This window comes from Delphinus delphis, chromosome 12 (assembly GCF_949987515.2).
Source record: "Delphinus delphis chromosome 12, mDelDel1.2, whole genome shotgun sequence".
Lineage (NCBI taxonomy): Eukaryota > Metazoa > Chordata > Mammalia > Artiodactyla > Delphinidae > Delphinus > Delphinus delphis.
The window spans coordinates 6,379,993-6,405,943 of record NC_082694.2 but is presented as its reverse complement, the minus strand read 5'-3'; the positions used below and the strand labels follow the sequence as shown (position 1 = coordinate 6,405,943).

Genomic DNA, 25,951 nt, shown 5'->3' with positions numbered 1-25,951 from the left:
ATTGTTTTAAGCCATTGTTGGTGGTAATTTGTTACAGCAGCAAAAGGAAACTAATACAGAACTCATTGACCTCAGCCCTCTCTTTTTACAGCTGAGGAGACTGAAGCCCATTTGTGGTAGATATTTTCCTTTTTAGTTTGCTAATTGGTAAGTCGTTTATGAGAAGGGAATGATTTTTCTCCTGCCTCCGTGAATAAGACCAAGTTTTTTTCTGTAATTGTCCTGTTGACGAGAGCAGGCCTTAGAATTCTCAGTTTTATGGGGTCTGATTGCTGTATTGATTCTGTAGGTTCGATGACCATATTTTCTTGAATCAAAATGAAAGAACTCTGATCTGATAAGTATGAGTGGGCTTGTGGGGATAATAAGACAGAGGTTATTCCATAAAACCAGGGACAAATAGCCCGCGCTGTAATACATGGCGTAGTGGCCAACCCACGCCGTCCTGGCCGCCAGCTCCCGTCTCACCTCCCACACCCTCTGCCTCCACAGCACAAGGAAGGAAAGGGGGTGGAAATCTTGACACGGGGTTTTCAGAGGATGCTGCTGCTGATTTCTGAACCAGGACAGACTTTGAAAAGTCCTCCTGAGTCTAAAAAACGAAGACTCATTGCTTCAACCCTTGCAATAGACATCCTGGGCGACCTTCACCTCAAACCTCAGAGGATTTCGAGATACTACGGAACATTCTGTGCTTTGTTTATTTCCCATCAGTTGGTGGAGAAATTGAACCAATGCACTGGTGACAGTGGGAACAGGTCAGTGTAGGCCCTGGAGGGGAAGGAGGGTGCAGAAAATGTAGCCCTGGAGATATTGCAGGATCGGTTCCAGGCCACCACAATAATGTGAATATCGCAATAAAGTGAGTCACATGGAGTTTTTGGTTTCCCCATGTATATAAAAGTAATGTTTACACTCTACTGTAACCTATCGAGCATGCAATAGCATTATGTGTAAAAAAGTACATACCTTAGTTAAAAAATACTTTATTGCTAAAAAATGCTAACCATCACCTGAGCCTTCAGTGTGTCATAACCTTTTTGCAATCATGTCGAAGGTCACAGATCATCATCACAAATACAGTAATAATGAAAATGGTTGAAGTATTTGGAGAATTACCAAAATGTGAAACAGACAAGAAGTGAGCAAACGCTAATGGAAAAATGATGCCAGTAGGCTTGCAAAGAGCTCGGTTGCCACAAACCTTCAATGTGTAATAAATGCAGTATCTGCAAATGGCAATAAAGCGAAGCCCAGTAAACCGAGGTCAGCCTGCACTGCTGCAGGCCGGGGGACTCGTTCTTGGGTGGCTGTGAGTCTGAGGCGTTAGTTATTGAAAGGACGATGCAAAGATTCGAACAATTCTCGCGGCTTGAGGATCAAGGTTTCCCACAGAAAAAGCTGAGGTTATGTAAATTCCTCTTCATGGATCACAAGATCAGCAGTTACCCTTCAGCAGGGCCAAAGGCACATGGCACGATTTCACTTCCTTTCTTTGGCTCTATTAATGTGGGCTGTCCTGTGCTATTTAGTGACGAGGATCTCAACCAAGGCAGGTCAGCTGGATTAATGTGTTTGGTGGACTACAGAGACCGTGTGGAGAGGACTCAGTTATTGACATGCCCTTCATCCTGGGATGACGATGGTATTTGGTGAGATTTACCTGCTCGGGTGAATTCACACCCTTGAAACTTCCTTGGCTTGACCCCAGATGTATAGCTCACTCTTCAGTCTTACCATGTCAAAATTATGGAACAGAAACAAATATTCCCCCTTCAACTGGTCCTTGGAAAAAGAATAAACACAGATACAAGGTAACATTGACTCTTTGCCCAATAAACTCCTTTTGGGGGTATTTCCAGCTTCCATAAGAACCCCATCATGAAGTTATACACACACTCAGTTAATCCAGTGAACTCACCTGTGGTCCCCCTATGTGCCTGGACCTCAGTTTCATCTCCTTGAAACTGGAGAATGGATTTGACCATCTCTAGGTTTCCATCTTGCTTCAGCATTGTTTCTCTCAGATATTATTTATCCATCTGAGTTGTGACCCTTGAAAGTTACCTTCCTTGTTAGCAAAAGGATAAAACTGATGCCGGCGGGCCCTTCTGACTGTGAGCCATTTGCTCTGGGTATGAAATTCCTAAGATTTCTCTAAAAGAGTTTCTGTATCTGCCTTTTCACCTGTAAGAGCCTCAGTATCTGAATAAATCAGACAGAAGATGTCATTAAGGTTGGTAACAGGGATTTTTAAGGACATTTGGAAAAGTCCTTCCTCTCCATCCAACAGCAGGGGTCCAGGCTCACCCCCTGGGGCTCTGTCCTCTCTAGCTCCACGGGGAGCTCCCTGAGGGGGAGAGGCACATTCAGTGTCACCTTTGGGGCTGCTGGGTGGTTAGGAGACACTGGTTTTGTACAGACATGAATTTCCATCCCTAAACTATTCAGTTAGCCAAATCCCACACGCTATAATAAATACTTAGAGAATCACCCCCTTCCTTTAGCTAACAACTAAAACATCACGTAAGACTGGCAGTGGGGGTCTCCTAACCCTAGAAGGACTTCATGGGAGGGGGGGGAAACGGCACCTACCTCGCTGGTTAAAGCCCCAGAGTCCTCCTTTTCTCTTTAATGGGGCCGTGGTTGGGCAAAATACACATCACTTTAAAACCACCTCACAGCTGGAAGTATGTAACTTCTAGCGAGTCACAAAAAATAGGGAAACTTACACAGGGTTTCTCTGGTCACTTCCCCATCTGAGTGATCACGCAGCCGGCGCTACAGCTGAGACGGCGCTCCCAGTGAGGAGGGGAAAGGTGTGTTCACAGCCACCCGGTTGGAGGAGTGACACAAGCCCGATTGGGAAATCCCTGGACGTATAAATTCCTGCCAGACCGCTGAGCTCCCACTGAAGGTGAAAGGCCTGGCAGCCATCCCAGGAGACAGCACCAGGCAAACGATGCAGAGCTGCAGGTAAGAGGGGACAAGGGCAGGGGGGGCGGTTGACCTGGGAGTCAGGACACCTGGGCTCCATCACTTCTGGAGGGCACCTCAGGAGGCTTTCCTGATGGCTCCAGACCCCCGGCGCCTCCTCCGTGTGACTTTCCTCATCTCTGTGACCTTCTTCACCTGTGTGAAAGTGACCTTGACCTTTGGGGGCTTCAGTTTCTCTGTCAAAAAAGGGGCTGGATTGGAGGATTTCTAGGGACCTTCTCTGATTGGAAGTGACCGGCACAACTGCTGTGGAATCAGTGAGAGGAAAGGAATTGCTGAGAGGGTCTGTGTCCAGCTCAGGGGAGGCTGTGCCTCTGAGACTTCCACTGAGTTTAGAAGCTTTCCTCTTTGGAAGGATCGTGGGACGCTCTCTAAAGTACGAGAAACACTTCCAATGCCTGAGCTCCCCGTGCTGGCTGGTCACCAACCCTCACAGCCGTCTTGGAGGAGCAGCAGGCAGAGCGTGGCTAAGTGTGAGTCCCAGAGGCTAAAGCGTCCGGGTTCCAGTCCAGCTGTGCCTGTTACTGGCTGTGTGATGTCACGCACCTGTTCCTATAGTAACTGTCTTTTAAAAATCCTGCTCTCCAGTGAAAAAGTATCACTGACTAGAGATGGTCCACCAGTAATCAACCACCAGGAAGTGTTAAGCTTATCTTTATCCCTTGCTTCATTCCTGTGAAGTAATAATACAACTGGGTGCGATTCTTTAAAGAAATCATTTTCACCCGCGATTATAATTAAGTAACCCACGCAGTTTATCTTCACCCTCCCGGCGCCCCGGTCTCCCCGTCTGTAACCCGTGGTGCTGATGGCGAGGCTCACAGGTGGAGGGAAGGGCGTACGAATCCGAATCACACGGAGCTTTAGCGCAATGCTGGGCTCACGGGGTTGCTACCTAAATGGTCCAGCGGTTAAGACTCTGCGCTTCCAACGCAGGGGGTGTGGGTTCGATCCCTGCTCGGGGAACTAAGATCCCACATGCCGCACGGCACGACCGAGAAAAAAAAAAGCTTGCTCTCTGTATTAGATGCCCTCCCTCTCGACTCCCACTCCCCTTTGGAGGCCGTGCCTCTTCCTGGCGCCCAGCTCCCTCGGGAGCCCCTGGTCCCATTCTTCCCTAATGCCGTGTGATGCTATTCGGGGCTTGTCATCCTTCTGATTTCCTCTCCTGTAAACGGAGGCGGTTGAGTGACTTGACCTTCTGAGTCCCTCCGGCAGCTCGATGTCAGCGGTGGGATGCTGGGGCATCCCTCCCGGCAGCCCATCCTGCACCCCCACCCCCACCCCGCTCACCCTTCCCTGAGCTCCCCCTCCCCAAGAGAGAGGGGGTCCCTCTTCACCAGCTCGAAAAGGGGGGCTCCTCCTACATGCATGGTAGAAGGGGCACTTCCCCTCAAACCTCATGACAGTTTGCCCATATTTTAATTGTATGTTCCACTTTCTAGCCTGTGTGGTTATCGTAACAGGCAAGAAAGGGAGCTTGGTCGGGGTCGTGGGACTGTGAGGATGGTCCCCGCACCATCTGTTGCCAGCCGGCCCGGGACGCCGCCCCACCTTTCCACACCTGCCACAGCCCTTCCCCTCAATATCCCCACTCCTACCGCACCCTCAAAGCCCAATTGTTTGACAGTCGACACCTGAGTGATCAGGACGCACAGACCCTAGGATGGCAGAGTCTAGTGACAGCACAGCTGGAGCAGTGCGAGTGTATAGTGTCGGGTGGTCTTTTTATGTCACCATCACCTGCTCTCTGTATGGGAACACTTGATCGTGACTGTCTCCAATCAGTGGTTCTCAGACGTCAGCCTGCGTCAGCATCACCTGAAGGATTTACTAAAATGGATGGCTGAGCCCACTCGGAATTTTGGATTCAGTAGATGTAGGGCAGGAGGGGCTGAGGACCTGCCCTTCGAATGGGTTCCCAGGTGATGCTGAGGCTACTGGTCTGGGAGAAACACTCCCTTAGGAGATGAGAGGAGGTTTCATGTCCAGAAGCAAATCAGCAGGAATAAATGAGTACCTCAGAGTCTGAAAGTAGACCTCAGCTTCCCACCAATTTTGTTCTCTACCCATGAAGGACTGCTGCTTAAAGAAGGAAGGGAGAAGGCAGCAAAAAGATGAAAGGGACGTGGAAGCTTCTGTGACCAGCTGATGAGCCAGACCCGGTGGGGTCACAGGAAAAATAGTGATGGGGGCGATGTTGGTCTTCCAGAATCTTCGAGTCCCTGCTCCAGTGTTCCTAACCTGGTTGAGCATTAAAATCACCTGGAAAGCTTTAAAAAAAATCTTACCTGGGACCAATTACGTCAGGAACTTGGGAGTTTGGGGCCCAGGCAGCAGTCGTTTTTAAAGCTTCCCAGGCAATTCTGATGTGCAGCTAGGGCTGGGATCCACTGCTCTATTCTACCTCTTATACTCCTCCCTGTTCCACTTCTATAAACTATTTAGGGACTTCTTTCTCCCTGCAGAGCCTGTGTTCTAAACCTGTCATGTATCTGATGCTTCTCGTTAGATAAATGGGCATTTGATCAGTATCATGAGAGTCTGTGTGAAACGCCATCTGAACGTTTCTGGAGCATACGTTAGTTAAGAACCTCTGTTGCATTTTGAGCACAAATAATTCCCTAAGCACACGAGGTAAGTTGTGGCACTTGATTGTGGGCCAAAGGAGGCCAGTTTAAAACCAGGATATTGTCTTGCTATGTGACTTGGACATAGAAGTTTGTTTCTGGACGTTAGTTTCATTCATCTGATGAAATGGATGGATTAGAGAACAGGGGTTCTTTGCTATTTTAAAGAATTTCTGGGAAGTATTCCACTCAAATTTTATTTATTTATTTATTTATTTATTTTTTATATTTATTTTTGGCTGTGTTGGGTCTTCGTTTCTGTGCGAGGGCTTTCTCTAGTTGTGGCGAGTGGGGGCCGCTCTTCATCGCGGGGCGCGGGCCTCTCACTATCATGGCCTCTCTTGTTTCGGAGCACAGGCTCCAGACGCACAGGCTCAGTAGTTGTGGCTCACGGGCCCAGCCACTCCGCAGCATGTGGGATCTTCCCGGACCGGGGCACGAACCCGTGTCCCCTGCATTGGCAGGCGGACTCTCAACCACTGTGCCACCAGGGAAGCCCTCAAATTTTTCATGAAATGTCAAGAGGAAATTTAAGAATGCTTGGACTTAACTGGGGATTGCTAACCTGAGTGTATTCAGGGGCCAGGCAGTAAGTCAAATGTGTGAGGCTGTGAGTGACAGGGCCTATGACCCGCTGGAATGAGTTTGTCCCTCGGAAAAGACATTCAGTGAAAAATAACACCACCACCCAAGCTGAAAAAATGCATATCCACAAGTTGAACAGGGCTGTGACCCCCAGTTTGTGATTCCCAGATTAGCTTTGACTCTTTGTGACAATCTGATCACATCACCCCTAAGTTAAAGGGATGAGGGCCGAGTCCTGGCCCCATCACTTCTATTTGTATTTCCTTGGAGGAGTTATTTAACTTCTGTGAGCTCAGTGTCTTTATCTCTAAAACAAAAATAATAATATCTAGTTTGTAAAGTATTGGGAAAATTAAAAGAAATCATGCATGTCAAGACTTTGCCCAGTGCCTGGCACATGGTGGATGTTCAATAAGTGTTAGTTATCCTCACCATCCTCACCATCCTCACCATCCTCACCATCATCCCCATCATCATCACCACCACCATCATCACCGTCATCATCATCACCATCACCACCACATCATCACCGTCATCACCATCATCATCACCATCACCATCATCACCATCATCATCACCATCACCATCACCATCACCATCATCATCAGATTATGAGGTTCTGACCTCAAAATTTCAGGAACCACCCTGAGAGGGCTGGGGTGATCCGGGTACAGGGATTTAATAGCGTCCCCGCTTTTAGTCCCCGTGGGTATCTGCCTACTTTATTTAAGAATGAGCCAGTCCTTACGATCAATGCTTCTCAAATCACCTGGGGGTCTTGTTAAAAAGCAGATGGTTCTGATTCCCTAGTTCTGGGGTGGGGCCTGAGATTTTGCATTTCTCGCAAGTGATGTCCATGGTTCTGGTCCAGGGACCACACTTTGAGTAGGAAGGCTTTAGAATATTCGAGACGAGGTTTTCTTACTTGGGAGCAAGGAAGTCAATGTATGGCTTTGGATGTGTCCTGAATTTTCTAGAGCTAGTATTCATCAGCATGTTTTCTTAACTGTCTGTGGTTGGCAGAATTCTAAGGTGCCCCCACTGAGCATGCCTTGTGCAGCCCCTCCCCTTGAATGAGGGTGGGTAATATAAACAGGATGGGATGGCATTCCCATGATTAGGTTACCTTATACAGCAAAGGCGAGGGAATTTTGCAGATGTATTTTAGGTCCCCGGTCAGTTGATGTGAAGTTAATCAAAAGGAAGACCATCCTGGGTGTTCCCGGCACAACCAGCTGGGCTCTTTAAAAGAGGGTCCAGGGGTCAGAGTCAGGAGGTCAGAGAGATGTGAAGTAGGTGGTCGATTGGCCCTGAGGAAACAAACTGTCCCGTTTTATGGAGGGGGCCCCGGGGCAGGAAACAGTGGTGGCCTCTAGTTGCTGAGAGTGGCCTTGGCTGACAGCCAGCAAGAAAGTGGGCACCTCAGTTGTATAATACCTAAGAGATGAATTCTACCATGGCCCCAGGGACGTGGGACAGGACCCCAAGCTTTGATGTCCACCTGTGGGACCCGGAGCAGAGTCCATCCAAGCAGAGGCCGACCTTGGGCCCACAGTGATGGGAGCTAATAACGGGGCTTGGTTTCAAGTCACTGGGTTTGTGGTCCTTTGCTCCAGGGCAACAGAAAACGAACACAGTGTCCTTATTCTTCTCTTTGATTGCTGTGCATGTATGCTCCGGGTTCCACTGCAACGATAACCTACAACATCTCAGTAGCTTAATCCATCACCTCGCTCACGTCACATCACTGTCTCGGGGCAGCTGTGTCAGACCGTGACGGCCCCTCACAGCTACCTGAGGCCATTTTCAAAAGAGAATTTTGTAGACTACCTGTCTGCCTCAGATTGTTTTGACACAAGTGCTGGTGTGGAAAATCTGTGGAAGAGCAAAGCGTTTCTTAATGGGACTTTCTGGGTCTGTGGAAAACCCAGTCAGTCTGGGATGTCTTCAGGCTAATGACTGGGGTTTCCTGTGCCCAGGGATTTCCCCACATCCTATGACTCAAAATCGCTTGGGCTTCCTATCGTGGTTGGCTTTCTTGGTTTTTTATCTGCTCTTGTGGCCATGTTGGGCCCAGGGCTGGGGAAAATTGTGCCTTCTGTGACCCTCAGAGGACGAGCCATTCCAGGTGGACATATTTTCCAGGGAGTGAAAGATGATCTTTCAAAGCATAAAAAGAAAATCTCATCTGTTCTGACAACTTAATTTTGGGAAGAACTATTTCTAAAATATATGTATCGTGGTGCAAATTTGTAGTCACTGCAACTCGATGTCACAAAAATGTGCCTTTAATAACTTCTCTAGTAAGAATCTCGTTTGGCTCCTGAGGCCTCCTTCCAGGAGGAAAGGGGGATTTAAGCTGCCGGCCCATGTCGTTCCAGTCTAGGCTGGTCCAGCTCTGCCTCTCTTGGATTTATTTGGTCTCTTTCGTGTAGATGCTCAGTCTCTTAGAGTTTCTGACTTTGCCACCTACTTCTAGCAAGGAGTCTGAGACCTGGGGAAGCCATGTCCCCAGGGCATGGTGGGGGGGGCGGCTGGCCCACACTCGCTGGCCTGGGGGGGTCTTCACGGGTTTCCATGGAGGTGTCCCTGGACCTGGCTGGTCACGCAGTGTCCTGCTACATCGGCTGCTGCGGTTCCTGGCTGGGAAAGCCGGGGTCTGGTCTTTCAGGGGAGGCAGAGCCGGTGCAATGGCTGATGTGGCCCCACTGTGCCCCTTGCTGGCTCCACGGTCCTCTGCATCCCTTGGCCACGGCCTCACTTCTCCCCTGGCTTAGACTGGCCACGTGTGCAGGTGGTAGCCCAAATATTTACCAACCCGCACGGCAGGAGTACCAACCAGTCAGAACAGGTGCTACCCTACGTTGCTAGACCATGAGGATCTCAGGGGAGCCCCTGGAAAGGTAGAGGGTGGAGAGTTCAGGGCTTAAGTGGGTGGTTATTTGCCAACTGGTAAAGACATGTTTCCACAGTTGGCCACACTGCTCCTTAGGGACTGGATGTCCTGCATCCTCTAGGTCACCTGTCCATCATGGCAGCCCCATATCAGCTCAGATCTCAGTTTAGCCCCCCCTTCTCCACTGGAAGCACAGGGGAGATCTGAATCTCCTCTCAATCAGCAAAGAACTGAGGCCAGCAGGGAGCTAACCCTAGCATCCCTCTACCTGAATAGGCCATGCCATTATCTCCATCCTTCCCCAGAGCCCCCATCTGGGCAATGGCTCCTTACTTTACCCTGGTGGGATTCCTCTAGGGACCTAATTTGAAAGCAGAGGAAAAGCCCCTCAGCTTTCAGCTTCCCCCTCTCTCTACCCTCTGTCTCTTTGCACTCAGGTTTTGAGCCCAGAAGTGGGGGCAGAACGCGTTTTCCCTACTTAGACGTCCCCTATGTCACATCCACTTCCTTCTCTCCTTTCCAAGGAGGCCTTTGCTCTTCCCCTTTCTTGGGGCCATAGTGGCTGAAGACTCAGAGGCAATGAGCAGGGAAATACACTGGAAGGTAATTAGCATGTTAGCCTCATCACATACATTACGCACTGTCGCATCCTCGAGAAAGAAGATCCTGTGCAAAATTTCAACTGTTCTTCACGATTCAGGGAGATCATTACGGACATCACCTGTTTTGTGCTGGAACACCTGGATACCCTCAGTAGGACACAGAGAGGTGGAGGGGACCGTTTGTGTCTGCTCTTAAAGGCCTCTGATGGCTGTGCTCTTTGGTTCTTGCATCTGTCTCGTAGTTTTTCTTCTCTGTTATTGGGTAATTGGCTGCCACATCTTTGTGGGTGTGTTTTCCCACATCAGCTCTCTCCCTCTTTCTGATTTGCTACCTCTTCTCTGCTTCTGATAGAACATTCTGGTCACCTATCACTGCGTAACAAACTGCCCCGGAATTGAGTGGCTTACGACAAACATTTTATTGTAACTCACATACTCCACAGGTCATGAATTTGAGAGGGGCTTAGCTAGGCAGTTCTTTTGCTCCATGTGTTTCACTTGAGATCAATCAGTGGTATTCAGCTGGTGAGTGGACTCGTCTGGGGAGCCTAAGATGCTTCACTCATATGGCTGGGGCTGGGCTGGGACGGTCGGCCTGACCCCCTACATGTAGCCTCCCTCCCAGCAGGTCTCAGGGCAGTTGGACAATTCACACGGTGACTGGCGTCTCCCAGAGCCAGCGTCCCAAGGAAGCCAGGTGGAAGCTGCGTGGCCTTTTCTGACTTAGCTTCAGTGTTCGCTCAGCACCATTCTGTTGGTTAGACTTAAGTCACAGTTGGCCCACATTCAAGGGACCCCTTGACAAGTTGGACTCCACCTTTTAAAAAAATATTTATTTATTTATTTTGGCTGCGTCAGGTCTTACTTGTGGCACGTGGGATCTTTCATTGCGGTGCACAGGCTCTTCCTTGCAGCGCACGGGCTTCTCTCTAGTTGTGGCACGCCGGTTCAGTGCTTGCAGTGCGTGGGCTCTCTAGCTGTGGCACGTGGGCGCCAGAGCGCGCGGGCTTAGTTGCCCCACGGTATGCGGGATCCAGTTCCCTGACCAGGGATTGAACCCGTGTCCCCTGCATTGGAAGGCAGATTCTTAACTACTGCACCACCAGGGAAGTCCCTGGACTCCACTTTTGATGGCAGAGTAGCCTGGTCACATAACAGAAAACAGTAGGGAGATATTGTTGTGGCCATCTTTACAAAATACGATCTGCCCCTCTGAGAAGCAATAGTCACATTGATGTGAATAAAGAGACAGGTTCTGCAAGAGAGCTTCACATTTCTTCTGTGAGTCAAATAGGCATGACTTGGTGCCGGGATCAAATTGACTATCTTTCAGCCGTTCAGGATTTTTTTGTCCTGGTTTCTTTTATCTGTGTTATATTTTAGATGGTCATGTTTTCTGGATAACTGATCATTTCAATGTCTGCGACATTTATTACTCTCAGATTACAAGGGTTGAAAGCAACATTCATTTCAAAGGGTGTGCATCTGCTCATAACCAGTCTCCTGTCCTACGCCAGCACGGGGCGTCCAGATACTAGTTAACATTCCCCGGTGAGCAGCCCCACAGAGCTGAAACTCCAGTACCCAGGACAACTCGGGAGTCTTGAGTCCTGGTTTGGCCAGTTGCTAGCTATGGGACCTTAAGCTGGTGGGTTGATCCAATTCAGGGGTTATCTGACTGAGCCCCTGACTTGGCGCTTTAGAAATTAAAGGTGTGCCCAGGAATGAAGCCTAAACTCAAGTTCAGACTGACCTTGACCCTAGGATTTTACACCTGGGAGGGACCTGGGAGTTTCTGGCAGCCCAAAGCGTTATTTTGGAGATGAAGAAACTGTGACCCAGGTTGGGTAAGTGGCTCAGTGGTTTGCCTACGATCACATAGCAATAGCTGATGGTCAAGTGAGGACAGGAATCCAGCTTCAATCTCCCGTTCTGTGTGTGCTTAACAACTCTTGTGCTAAGATGTCTGAATGAAAGCATTAGCATCCCATAATAGGCCTCGAATGTGTGTGTGTGTTTATGACTGTGTGTTTGCAATTTAAGCACACTTCTATAATATGGGCGTATGCACACGGGCTCATTGATTCCTTTAGGTGAAGTTGCACACCTCTCTAGAATAGCACCTGGTGAGCTATTAGCTGTGCTGTTGACTAGGACACCAGAACATTCTCTGGCTGTGTGATGGACCTTTAGCTGCAGTGAGGCAGAATGCAGACTGTGGAAGCTCTGACTTCTCACTCAGGTCTGCCAGATGTGTGCGCCTGAGCAAGTTACTTGCCTCCCCAAGATTCTGGGTCTACTTCTGGAAGATGCTGAAGAGAGCGACCTGTTGTCGAGGGCTTTCTCCGCGTCAGCACTGTGCTGCCCTCTTTATATAGCAGATGCCCTCCTGTGATGCACGTCACGCTGCAGCCACTTTACAGACTAGCAGACCGAGCCTCACGGAGGCACTGAACCCTCCGCCTAGCCCAGAAGGAAGGGAGGATTGACACTCGCTCTGCCAGACTCTGAGGGCCATGTTGTTCCCTCGGCGCTCTCCTGTGTAGACTCCCTAACCCTCAGGACCCTTGGAAGATGCAGAAGGACTTCTTCTGAGCTGTCCCCAGGGGGGAATCTGGCCAGTGAGTGGAACTTAGGGGGAGGAGAAGCTGCATCCTAAAATGACAGAAGTTTCTGATCATGAGTGGTTTCCAAGACTACAAGGGGCAAGCGTGGCCGTCTATGGAGGATGCTGGTTTGGGTGGGCTGCTAAACTTAATGGCTCCTGGAGTCCCCTCTAGGTCTAGGTACTGATGCTCCTGCAGGGCTGAGGACCAGTACCGAGAATGTGGACTGCGTAAACTCAGGCTTACATCCTACTTGACGATTCCATTAGCTCTGCGACCTTGGGTGACCTACTGAATGTGTCTGAGTTGGTTTCCGTTGCTTCATGTTTATGATGGGGTTGACACGCTCTACCAGACCCACGGCCTTTGCCCTCTGGAGTTGTTCAGAGCGAGGAATCCCTGTCACACAAACATCAGGCTGGGAGGATTTGAAGCTTGGTGAATTCGTACCGTGGCTGCCGAGGGTCTCGCGCATCGAGCTTCCCTGTCTGTCCTGTTGGGGAAGGACGGCGACTGTTCTGAGCTAGAGGAGTGGTCTTGTTGGGGGTTGGCCTGCGGGAGGGGCTGATGCAGGAGGAAGGTGACGGAAGGGTCTTTGCTTGATGGTCCAGCCCGCCGGGGGCTCTGAATGACTTGGGCTCGCTGGGAATGCAAGGTGTGACTGGAGGATCTGACGGAGACAGAGCATGAGCTGGGCTGATTTGCTGAATCTCTTGGTTAAGGGTTCCTGGGGCAGAAGCTGGTCAAGTTCAAAAGGTTTGACAGCGAAAGGGTGATTTTATTTATTTTTTATTTAAAAAAATTATTATTGATGTAGAGTTGATTTACAATGTTGATTTAGTTTCAGGTGTACAGCAAAGTGAATCAGTTATACATATACATGTATCCCCTCTTTTTTAGATTTTGTTCCCTGAGAGGTCATTACAGAGTACTGAGCAGAGCTCCCTGCGCTGTACAGCAGGTCCTTATTAGTTATCTATTTTGTATATAGTAGTGTGTGTCAATCCCAATCTCCCAATTTATCCCTCCCGTCTCCTGATAACCATAAGTTTGTTTTCTACATCTGTGACTCTATTTCTGTTTTATAGATAAGTTCATTGGGAAAGGGTGATTTTTTTTTTAACATCCTTATTGGAGTAAAATTGCTTTACAGTGGTGTGTTAGTTTCTGCTGTATAACAAAGTGAATCAGTTATACATATACATATATCCCCATATCTCTTCCCTCTTGCGTCTCCCTCCCACCCTCCCTATCCCACCCCTCTAGGTGGTCACAAAGCACCGAGCTGACCTCCCTGTGCTATGCGGCTGCTTCCCACTAGCTACCTATTTTACATTTGGTAGTGTATATATGTCCATGCCACTTTCTCACCTCATCCCAACTTCCCCTTCCCCCTCCCTGTGTCCTCAAGTCCATTCTCTACGTCTGTGTCTTTATTCCTGTCCTGCCCCTAGGTTCTTCATGACCTTTTTTTTTTTTTTAGATTCCATATATATGTGTTAGCATACGGTATTTGTTTCTCTCTTTCTGACTTACTTTACTCTGTATGACAGTCTCTAGGTCCATCCACCTCACCACAAATAACTCAGTTTCATTCCTTTTTATGGCTGAGTAATATTCCATTGTATATATGTGCCACACCTTCTTTACCCATTCATCTATCGATGGACACTTAGGTTGCTTCCATGTCCTGGCTGTTGTAAATAGAGCTGCAATGAACATTGTGGTACATGACACTTTTTGAATTATGGTTTTCTCAGGGTATATGCCCAGTAGTGGAATTGCTGGGTCACAAGATAATTCTATTTTTAGTTTTTTAAGGAACCTCCATACTGTTCTCCATAGTGGCTGTATCAATTTACATTCCCACCAACAGTGCAGAAGGGTTCCCTTTTCTCCACACCCTCTCCAGCATTTGTTGTTTGTAGATTTGGAAAGGGTGATTTTAAAGAGAAAGATACTTGTTGGCAGAAAGTAAAATAGAAAGAGAGTGCATAGCCCTTGGTGGACCCAAGTCTGAACCTTACCAGGTTCTCCCTGGTCAGACATTCAGCCCAAGTGGCCCAGTGCCTGGTTCTGCTAAAGATGGATCTTCCTGTGCCATGGGTTCCGGTAAGCGACTCTGTTCCCACCCCCCCCCCGCCAACCCCCCGGCCCCATCAGGGTCAAGGACATGCAGGTGCTGTCCTTATGACACAGCCATGCAGACCAGAAACAGTCCCACCGTGCTGCCCCTAATTCCTTTAATTCTGGGGGGAAAGCGCTAGCTTCTCTCTTTTCTGTAGAACAAAATTAGTTTGTGGACTTCTCTCAAGCATTCTGCTTTTGCTTTGAGCCAGTACATTTTTCAACAAAATCTGCCTCAAACCTGGTCATGTATTTCCCTGTATCTGAAGCTAGAGGATCTTCCCTACCCCTCAAATGCCTAACTTCCTGTGCTTCCCAGAGACTTAGTTCCAAATACTTTTTATTTTGCTTCAGCTTTGAATTAAAAAAAATATCCAAGCTTAATTTTGATGTAAATATTTATTTCGCCATAGGTTCCAGAAGGTTTTATACCACACGCCTGAAACAACATGTTCAGTTTTTTAGGAATCTATTTTGCAAACTGAATGTGACTCAGCAGTTGGTATAAGCCTGGAGAGTTATTTGTCTTCCTTAATAGTCGAGATCTGTCACCTTGCTTTTGTGTTTTGGATGACTGCCTGACTCAGAGATGGACAGTTGCCTGAAACCTTCTGGGAACAAGGTGAAGATAGAAATAAAGAAAAGTTTCATCTTCTGGGTGAATGAAGAGAGAGACTCAAATATACTAGAGAATCAAATTTTTACTCCTTTTAAATGCCTGAAGATTTATTTCTGGAGCTATCGTTTACTTACTTATTTACTCTCAGTAAACTTTCAGGTGTTCAGGGGAAAATGTGTGTGTGTGTGTGTGTGTGTGTGTGTGGCCCAGGTGGGGCTGGGATCCAGGCAGGTGGTTGGGAGGCCCAAGCCCCACTTCTTGAACTTAGGGGGAAGTTACTATTTACATCAAACTTAAGCTTGGAAATTTTTTTTTAATTCAAAGGTGAAGCAAAGTAAAAAGCATTTGGAACAAAGTTTCTGGGAAGCACAGGGATGGGGGACAACAAGGGTGTCCGGGGCCCAGAGAGAGAGAGAGAAACAGACAGACAGAAAGAAAGAAACAGAGAGAGAAAATGAGAATAAAGCAAAATGTTAAAAATTGGTGAACCGAGGTAAGACTCATACTCGTGTTATTATACTATTTCTGCAATCTTTTAGTCTGTTGGAATTGTTCAGAATTAAACTAAAAGGTGAAGTAAACACCTACACACCCTTAGGCTCCATGTGCCACCCTTGAGCAGGAGGCAGACCCAGGGTCACAGGCAGGTACTGTCACCTGGGCCTTAGCAAGGGCCAAGGGGGATGCTGCTCAGGTGCTCTCCCCCTCCCCTCCCCTCCCCTCCCCCTCCCCTCCCCTCCCCTCCCCTCCCCCTCCCCCTCCCCTCCCCCTCCCCTCCCCTCCCCTCCCCCTCCCCTCCCCTCCCCTCCCCTCCCCCTCCCCTCCCCTCCCCTCCCCTCCCCCTCCCCTCCCCTCCCCTCCCCTCCCCTCCCCTCCCCTCCCCTCCCCTCCCCTCCCCCTCCCCTCCCCTCCCCCTCCCCTCCCCTCCCCCTCCCCTCCCCTCCCCCTCCCCCTCCCCTCCCCTCCCCTCCCCTCCCCCTCCCCTCCCCTCCCCCTCCCCCTCCCCTCCCCCTCCCCCCTCCCCCTGCCACTGGCGCCCCTGGCTCAGGCTGGGCCATCAGCAGTTTCCACCTTACTGCATTATTTTTCTTCAATTCTTCACACATTTTTCGGGTCATTTTCTTATGCCTGGCCCTGCTTCGCCTCCTATTCTTCTGTGCATTTACACTGAGTACTGGGAAACACGGTTATCTGACAAAGGAAAACATAAAGCCAGAATTGTAACTCAAATGCTTGGAACGAGCTACCTTTAAAACTTCTTTCTTCCAGTAAGAAGGTCACCTCAGATTCAAGCAGAAATGTCAAATTGCCTGTCATTTAAAGACACGTTTAAAGAAAATAGGGCAGGAAAATAGCATTTTGCTTGCAAACTTCTGCAAAACGAACTTTTCCCTCTGGGCCTGCAAAGACCGACCGTCTCCCTCACTATGGCAGTTCTGGGTACAGCCCGCTGCTGAGGTTTCAGTTGTTGAAAACGATCACTGCTATGTGCTTGTGGTTTAATCCTCTGAAGCCACTTCCTGGAGAGGTTGCAGTAAAGCGGCTACTGTGCCAAGGTTCACAGAGAAGAACCGAGAAAACCGCCTCGGCCTGGGATCTGGCGCGGGGCGGGGGGGGGGTTGTTGGGAAGCCCGGGCGGGGCTTGGGGGTCCAGGTGGGGCTGGGGGTCCAGGTGGGACTTGGGGGTCCAGGGCTGGGGTTTGGGAAGCCCAGGCGGGGCTTGGGGGTCCAGGTGGGGGTGTTGGGAAGCCCAGGCGGGGCTGGGGGTCCAGGCGGGGCTGGGGGTCCAGGTGGGGCTTGTGGGTCCAGGCCGGGGGGTTGGGAAGCCCAGGAGGGACTTGTGGGTCCAGGTGGGGGGGGGGGGTTGGGAAGCCCAGGCGGGGCTGGGGGTCCAGGCGGGGCTGGGGGTCCAGGTGGGACTTGGGGGTCCAGGCCAGGGGGTTGGGAAGCCCAGGCAGGGCTGGGGGTCCAGGTGGGGCTTGTGGGTCCAGACCGGGGTGTTGGGAAGCCCAAGTGGGGCTGGGGGTCCAGGTGAGACTTGTGGGCGGGGGTCCAGGACGCAGCTCTGAGCTCCTGTCTTCTGATGGTTCCCCATTGATGGGGAGGGGGGTTTCTAGAGTGCAAGGGTTACTTCCTCTGTCTGCCAACCCTGCCCTGGCCAGTTAAGAGCCATGTGGTTTTACTAGGAGACATTCAGAACTGCATCTGTGCCGGGAACAGGGAAAATGTCAGACTCCTTCAAGGATATGGGGAGGAGGTACAGGTAAGGATGTTTTTTCTGGATTCACTCATCACTCCCAACTCCCTGGTAGACTTTCAATCATACACATTCCCTGGTAACTTCTGGAACTGGGCACTGTGTAGTCCACAAAGGCTGTGAATAAGACCCAGCCTCTGTCCTCAAGGCCGTCCCCACCCGTGGGATCCAGACAAGCCACAGGTGTGCTGGATGGCCTGATGGCTCCCACTTCATCCCCCTCCTGGTGTAACTTTGCAGCTCCTCCCACTCCAGGTGGGGGTATTTCCTGGTCCCACAAATGGCAGTTTGGCCACGTGTCTTGCTTTGGCCAACGGAATGTGGGCCAGAAAGAGTGAGCTAGTTCTGAGCGAGTGCTTTCGCCCACATCGTTTGAGTTTTGCCATCACATGAGAAGATCATCTCCCAGGAAGTCACTGGTCCAAGGAGGGCGAGACACCCATGGAGCTGACGTGGGTCCCACCTGAAGCTTGGAGCCGAGACTAACCCAGCGTAATCTAGGTCAGCCAAGCTCCCTCTGACACACAGACCTGCGAGCAACAACAAACGGCTGGTGTCGCATGGCATTCAGTTCGCGGCTGGCTCGTTAGCAGTATTGTTGGGGCAGCAGCTAGCGTACAACAGGCGACTGCGATAAAGCGTGGGAGGGACCACGGGGAGATGCCGAGGGACCACGGGGAGATGCCGAGGGACCACGGGAGATGCCGAGGGACCACGGGGAGATGCCGAGGGACCACGGGGAGATGCAGGGGGACCACGGGGAGATGCCGAGGGACCACGGGGAGATGCCGAGGGACCACGGGGAGATGCCGAGGGACCACGGGGAGATGCAGAGGCATCTGGTACTCCAGCCTTGGGGAGGTTGGTAGGGAGGAATGCTTCGTGAGCTTGTATAAATTATTCACTTTTTGGCCCTCATTTTGCTTTTCCCTCGGGGATGCTCTAGCTCAGAGGGGCTGCTGAATCCCTCAGCGCGTGTCCGAATTGTATGTGAAATAAGTTATCCCATAAAGACTCTAGGAAGAGTTCTCTGACCGGTAAAGTGTAAGGAACTTTCGACTTCTGGTGATGCATTCACTCATCCCTTCACTCAACGAGTAGGTGTTAGGAGACAGCGGTGAATAAAATAAAGTAGGGTCCCGAGCACATGGAGCTTACATGCTGGAGAGAAGAGACATAGTTAAGGATAAACGCCATCGGCAGCAACAGAGCAGGAAAGGAAATAGAGCACTGGGGCAGAAGGTGGTGCCACTTTACGGGAAGGTCAGGGAAGACCTCACCAAGGGTGATGCCTGAGCCCAGACCCTAGCAGTGGCCTTAGGTGACGAAAGAGCCTATCAGGCCAAGGGGCAGGGAGTGCTAAGGCACGCTTCAGGAGAGAGAAACACTTAAGAGACAGACTCCTATTCCAGTGAAAGTTGCTGTAGAGGAATAAATTCAAATATTTGAGTTTTCTTGTTAAAAAATCCAGGCAAAAGGGTTTTGGTCACCAGGGGAAACCTCCGGAACCCATCCCAGGGACCATCCTCAAGGGGTTCTCTGTTTGGGCATCAGTGGTTCTTGGTGACCCCTCCTCTGTGTCCTCCTCTAGGCTGCGGGGTGCTGGGCCTGCGGTCTCCACTTCCTGTGTCCTCCAGAAGTTCCCGGGAGTGATGTTCACCTGGTCCATGTGGTTGCTGTGTGTCTCTGTCTTCACCATCCGGCCTGAGGAACACATGGGTAAGAAGTGACTCAGCTGGAGGGGACGTGCCTGCAGCTTCTCTGGGGAAAGGAGTTGCTTCTCTAGGGAGGTTCTGTTGTCCTCAAAAAGCAAGGTGTTGGTAGGTGACGGAGTCTTCCTCTTGCCCGTCTCCTCTGGTTCACGAGCTTGCCCTGGGCATCGGTCATTCCTGCCAAAGGAGCAAACCGAAGAGACCCTGCTTTTGCCCTTGACAAAAGGTGCCTTTGGATTTTAACCGTACGACCTGCTGCAAGGAAGCTGAACTCAATCAAGATCGACTTTGAATGACAAGGCAAAAATAAGGCCAAACTTTTTTTTGTCATCGTGTGAACCTGACTTAACTTTTCCAACAAAATGTCGATGGGACTTGATAGTAGCCCTAACCTTGTTATTTGGGGGTTTTGAGATCTCTGTGAGAGGAGGGGTTCATGGGGCCCCCACGTTGTCCGGGGCACGTGGCTTCCTCGGATGGACCCAAAGCCTGACTGTGGGTTCTTTGTCATTCAGTGGCTGCAGGAAGCTGCCAGTTTCATGGCAGGCATCCCAAAACCAGGTTCAAGGTAGAAGGGGAGCCTGTGGCCATGAGGTGCCCCCAGGGGCCATACTGGGACTCTGCTACCACCCACGTCAGTGTGACATGGCGTAGAAACAACTCCGCCACGATGGTCCCGGGGGAGGAAGAGCTGCGAGTGTGGGTCCAGGACGGCAGCCTGTGGATTGTACCAGCCTCGCGGGGGGACTCTGGCACCTACATCTGCACTGTCAGGTCAGCCCCTCTGGGATGAGGGTGGGAAGGGGGGCCCTTGCGGAATGGATGCTTGCATGGCGTTTCCGTGACCACCTGGATTTCAAAACCCGGCGCACAGGTGGGAACCCACCTTACGTCCGCTTCACTGTCACTGAAATACCTCCTACCTGAGAGCCTGTCCACAGATGTCCTCATGGCGCCCTCTCTCCCTTCACTTGCAGTCTCTGCTCAGGTGTCCCCTCTATGGAGAGGACGTCCCTGGCCACTTTATCTAAAGCAGGACTCCTGTCACTCTCCCCTTACCCTGTGCTTATGTTCCCTCATCTGTCACACACATATGTGTTTTGTGTACTTAAGGTTTGTCTACCCTGTTAGAACGTAAACTCCAGAGGACAGGAACTTGGTTTGTTTTGTTCACTGCTGAATCCACAAGGACCCAAGAAATAGATGTAGAACGCTGAGTAGAACAGGGGACCCAGGTGAGACTTTAGGAAGAAGTTAATCCAACTGGTTATTGCATACCTGGGGGGACCAAGCTCGCTTACAAAGTTCTCCCAGAACCCAGGTGGTGGGTGTGGAGGTGAGGCTGGAACCCACAGCTCCTGACCTGGGGCGTAGCCCCCTTCCTCATTGCCCTGTTGCTTTTTTTCCCCTTTAATTGTGGTAACATAAGCATAACATTAAATTTACCATTTTAACCCTTTTTAAGTGTACCATTCAGTTGTGTGAAGTACATCCACATGGTTTGCTCCAGAACTCTTTTCATCTTCCCAAGCTGAAACTCTGTCCCCACTGAACAGCTCTTCAGTTTCCCCTCCCCATCAGCTCCTGGCAACCCCCATTCTACCTTTATTCTGTCTCGATGAATTTGACTATTCCAAGTACCTCATATTCCAAGCACCACAGTCTTTGTCCTTTTGTAACTGGCTTATTTCACTCAGCACAATGTCTTCAAGGTTCATCCATGTTGTAGCAGGTGTCAAAATGTCCTTCCTTTTTAAGACTGAAGAATATTCCGTTATATGTACAGTTGACCCTTGAACAACACGGGGGTGAGGGGCCCCGACCCCTAAAGTCAACAGTCTGCGTATAACTTACAGTCACAGCCTTCAGTGTCCACAGCTCCTCAGGACCCTCAGTTTTGTGTCCGTGGATCCACCCAACATGAACTGTGTGATGCTGTAGTATTTGCTATTGAAAGAAATGTGTGTGCAAGGGGACCCACACAGTTCACACCTGTGTTGTTCAAGGGTCAACTGTACATACCATATTTTGTTTATCCATCTATCCATCAAGGGACACTTAGGCTGCTTCTGCCTTTCGGTTGTTGTGAATAATGCTGTTTGTACATGGCTGTACAAAAATGAGTCCCCGATTTCAATTCTTTTGAGTATCTACCCAGAAATGGAATTGGTGGATCGTATGGTAGTTCTATATTTAATTTTGAGGAACTTGTATTGTTTTCCACAGTGGCCAGACCATTTTCCATTCCCTCCAGCAAGGTACAGGGTTCCAATTTCTCAGCATCCTTACCAACACTTATTATTTTCTGTTCTTTGATAGCCATTCTGATGGGGGTGAAGTGGTATATCACCGTGATTTTTTTTAACATCTTTATTGGAGTATAATTGCTTTACAATGTTGTGTTAGCTTCTGCTGTCCAACAAAGTGAATCAGCTATATGTATACATATATCCCCACATCCCCTCCCTCTAGGTGGTCGCAAAGCACCGAGCTGATCTCCCTGTGCTATGCAGCTGCTTCCCTATTTTATATTTGGTAGTATCCCTGTGATTTTGATTTGCATTTCCCTAATGATTAGTGACCTTGAGCATCTTTCCATGTGCTTTACTGGCCATCTGTGTATCTTCTTTGGAGAAATGTGTATTCAAGTCGTTTGCCCACTTTAAAATCAAGTTGCTTGTTTATTTGTTTTTGAGTTGTAGGAATTCCTTATGTATTCTGGATATCAATGCCTTACCAGGTATATGACGTGCAAATATTTTCTTGCATTCCATGGGTTGCCTTTTCACTCTGCTGATAATGTCCTTTGATGGACAAAAGATTTAAATTTTGATGAAGTTCAATTTATCTAATTTTTCTTTGGTTGCCTGTGCTTTTCATGTCATAGCCAAGAAATCATGTCTAATGCCATGAAGCTTTCCCTCTGTGTTTTCTTCTAAACATTTTTATAGTTTTGGCTCTTATGTTTTGGTCTTTGATCCATTTTGAGTTAAATTTTGTATATGGGTAAGTTCATGGGCCAACTTCATTCTTTTGCATGTGGCTAACCAGTTTTCCTAAGATCTTTTATTGAAAAGACTGTCCTTTCCCCATTGAATGGTCTAGGCATACCTTGCTGCTTCTTGAAGGAGAAAGTTGCAGGCCTAGTGTTGGCAGCCTTAAACATTTCCTAAGTTAGTTCTTTTTTTTTTTTTTTTTTGTGGTATGCGGGCCTCTCACTGCTGTGGCCTCTCCCGTTGAGGAGCACAGGCTCCAGACGTGCAGGCTCAGTGGCCGTGGCTCACGGGCCCAGCCGCTCCGCGGCATGTGGGATCTTCCCGGACCGGGGCACGAACCCGTGTCCCCTGCCTTGGCAGGTGGACTCTCAACCACTGCTCCACCAGGGAAGCCCGAATTAGTTCTTCTGAAAGGATTAGGGCAGACCATTGGCGTGACTGGGAAATACTCTTCTTGGCCTTGTTTCTTCAGCTGCTGCCTCTCTTCTACCCCAAGGCTCTAATTATCCTCACCAGCCAGCTTCAGAGTCTCCCCAGATTTCATAAATTCATTTGACTTAAGGAGAAACTGTGCCCATGAGTATTTACATTTAGAAAGACAGCCAAAGAAAGGACATTCTCAGCACAAAGAAATTACTGGTGAATGGGAGAATTTCAGACAATATCAACCCCAGTCCTAGATGGTGTGTGTGTGTGTGTGTGTGTGTGTGTGTGTGTGTGTATGTGTGTGTGTGTGTGTGTGTGTGTGTGTGTGTGTGTGTTTTCAGTCCTGTCAATGGAAGCAGGCAGACAATCTCATATTTTCATATCAGAGAAATGTGGATATCTGATTTTTTAAAAAAATATATTTTATTAAATTTGATTTCATCTGTATTTTTCACTTATTATTTTTTATTATTAAAACAATTAATCAATATATTTATTTTTAGTTTTGGCTGTGTTGGGCCTTTGTTGCTGTGCAGTGAGCAGGGGCTACTCTTCGTTGTGGTGCACGGGCTTCTCATTGCAGTGGCTTCTCTTGTTGCAGAGCCCAAGCTCTAGGCACACGGGCTTCAGTAGTTGTGGCACGTGGGCTCAGTAGTTGCGGCTCGTGAGCTCTAGAGCGCAGGCTCCATAGTTGTGGCGCATAGGCTTAGTTGCTCCACCACACGTGGGATCTTCCCAGACCAGGGCTTGAACCTGTGTCCCCTGCATTGGCAGGCGGACTTTTAACCACTGTGTCACCAGGGAAGTCCCTGGATGTCTGATTTTACAATAGCTATAAATGCATCATTTTTCTTTCTTTTTAGTGTCAAAAATTCTAACGTTTTTCTAAGGAACACTATGAGGAAAACTTAATAGCATGGTAGAAATAGGATGGAATTTGGAGTCAGAATGATAAGGATGTGAATCTTAGCCCTCATTTGCTACCTGGTAGGACCTTGGTCTTATTATTTGATATTCATGGGCCTCAGTTTTCTCCTTTGTAAAGAGGTTTGTTGGGAGGGTTCTGTGAAATCACAGCATATGAAGCATAGAGTATGGGGAGCACCATTGTAGGTGTCAATATGCACATGGAAATGGCCTTTCTTTCCCCAAATGTAAGACTTATTTACTACTGAAGTGATAACATGCAAAAATGAGGGAGATGTGAGCTGAGTCATATTTGCCTTAAAGTTTGTTTTTATACATGATTAAAAAATTTGTGCTTAATACCTTATTTTGTTTTGTATTCTTGTAGAAAAAAGAGGTCAGAGATTGAGAGGCCAGGGAAACCCGATGTGGGTTAATCTTTTGCAGCTCGTGGGAGAGTTCCCCTGGCTGACCTCTAAAACTCTCTTCCAGCTTCAGGATTGGGGTCTAATAGAGCAAGAATGACCAGCAGCTGCTATAATGCCCTTTGGCATTTACAGTCACAGGGCATAAAATGGCCCTGCTCCTGTGCTGTTTATAATTTTGTGACCTGGAACCCACATAGTTGTTCTGTCCATCAGGGTAGACAAGGTGATGCTGCTGGGCTACGCAGCCCCCAAGTCTCAGTGCCAGGACCTGTAACCCCACCGTCTGCTCTGGATGGGGGACAGGACATATCTGGTGGATGGCACAAATGACAACCACCTCTTTGCTGTGGGGCTGCCACACTACATGGGGAATATGAGTGGTGATCGATCAAATGATTTCCCCACCCATCTTTCTTTTGAGTTATTTCCACGGGGGGTCTGTTGCCCAAGGGGGATGACCAGATCAGTAATGCGAACAGGTTTGTAACTCTCAATATGTCTCGTAAGCTTGGTGTCTGGATGTAATGCCCTGACTTACAGGTTTTCCCACAGCCCTACTGGCTTCTAACCTTGGTTTGACCTCTTAGAGGCTCTATAGCCTTAGGAATTTACTTACTTTCTGCACACCTAATTTTCCTCATCTAAAAGTGATACAGTAGTGTCACAGGGTTGGAGAGTAAATGAAATGATGTATTGCAGAGCACAGAGCCTGGCATGCTCTCCTCCCCAGGAGCTGCTGGGAGGACTATTTTCAGGTGTGCTCTGTTCTTCAGACTTGCCCTCATTAGCATTTCTTCGATTTGCAGTGAGATTATGCATTCTTCAAGGTGATAGCTGTCTGCATTTCTTCATGCATAAAATGTTTTTCGTCTTTTTCCTTTCTTCAACCAGATATGAAGTAGAAATTTGAATTAATTTCTTTTTGCTTTCAGGTAGTAAGCATTTATCCCTTACTACCTTCACATATAATTTTCACATTTTGCTCCTTCTTTGGGTATAGAATTTTTTTACATTTTGCTGTACCCCTCCCTCCCAACCCCATAAAACACACATGTTCATTGTCTGTGTTGATGTCCAGTGTTTCTTAGGTAGGTCACCAGCAGCTTAGCTGAGCCAATTATATCTTTATGTTTTTCTACTTCAAAAAATTGTTTGAATTAATATCCTCTGTCCTTCCCTCCACATTGTCTGTGTTTCTGTCAATGTTTTGCCTCTGTCCTTTCCCCAGTTCTAGGGTCTTGATAGAATGATGCTATTGCGATTATAGTTAGACCCACCAAAAAAATAAATAAAAACCAAACAAACAAATTTACCAAGTTAATTTCCCCTGTGCAGTATTGCAAAACTCATTTCTAGATCTTATACAAAGTGCTCAGCAGTTTTCTGAAATTTGACTTCAGTTGATAATGATTTCCAAGGGAAGTGAAGACGATTTTCTTTCTGTGGAAACAGTGGCTCTTAGGAAACAATATCTCCATCTAGATAAGGTTGCCTGGACCAGGAATTTGGAGCATACTGGGGCTGTGATCAAGAACCTCCCCCGGAACCTGGAAGGGTTTAGGCCCCTTTGAAGAGGACTTGAGGGTTTTTTACTGGCCCTCAATGGTCTTGAAATCAGGCTTGTGGAGGGTCCTTTGTGGAAACATGCAGAATATATCACCATTTCTATATGACAATTATGTTTTTTTTTTTTTTGTGCTCCAAAGATTCAAAAGGACAAGGGACAAAAGTATTGCAATACAGAAAATACAGAATGCAGAATTTAGAGATTGGGGAATTATTCTTAATTTCATTTAGTTTTATTTTCATTTTGCCTTGCCATTTATTATTCCTTTTTTTCCCTTTTAAATCAGGAATGCCTCTTACTGTGACGAAATGTCCGTTGAGCTCAGGGTTTTTGAGAAGACAGAAGCTTCCCTGCTTCTCATCTTCTACCCGCAAATTATAACCTTGTCAGCCTCTGGGTTATTAGTTTGTCCTGATCTGAGTGAATTCATCGGGAACAAAACTGATGTGAAGATTCGATGGTACAAGGTACATCTTTAAGAATTGCCGTTTAATGAAAAGGTGTTTGATGAGCCATAGGAAAGATATAAAATATTCATTTGAAGACAACATATTCACTTTTATATTTCTGTTTTTTTAAACCAGCGATTTTAAAAAG

The 25,951-nt window shown here is 48.4% G+C and overlaps 1 protein-coding gene across 1 annotated transcript in view; it reads left to right on the top strand.

Annotated features, from left to right (window-relative positions):
* Positions 1–2,835: 2,835 nt before the first annotated feature.
* IL1R2 (interleukin 1 receptor type 2) overlaps positions 2,836–25,951 on the top strand; it is a 35,645-nt gene continuing 12,529 nt past the window's right edge. The window contains exons 1-4 of the mRNA XM_060027663.1: positions 2,836–2,976; positions 18,911–19,038; positions 19,547–19,805; positions 25,641–25,821. Coding sequence (XP_059883646.1) covers positions 2,963–2,976; positions 18,911–19,038; positions 19,547–19,805; positions 25,641–25,821 — 582 coding nt within the window. The 5' untranslated portion in view covers positions 2,836–2,962. The remainder of the gene's footprint in view (positions 2,977–18,910; positions 19,039–19,546; positions 19,806–25,640; positions 25,822–25,951) is intronic.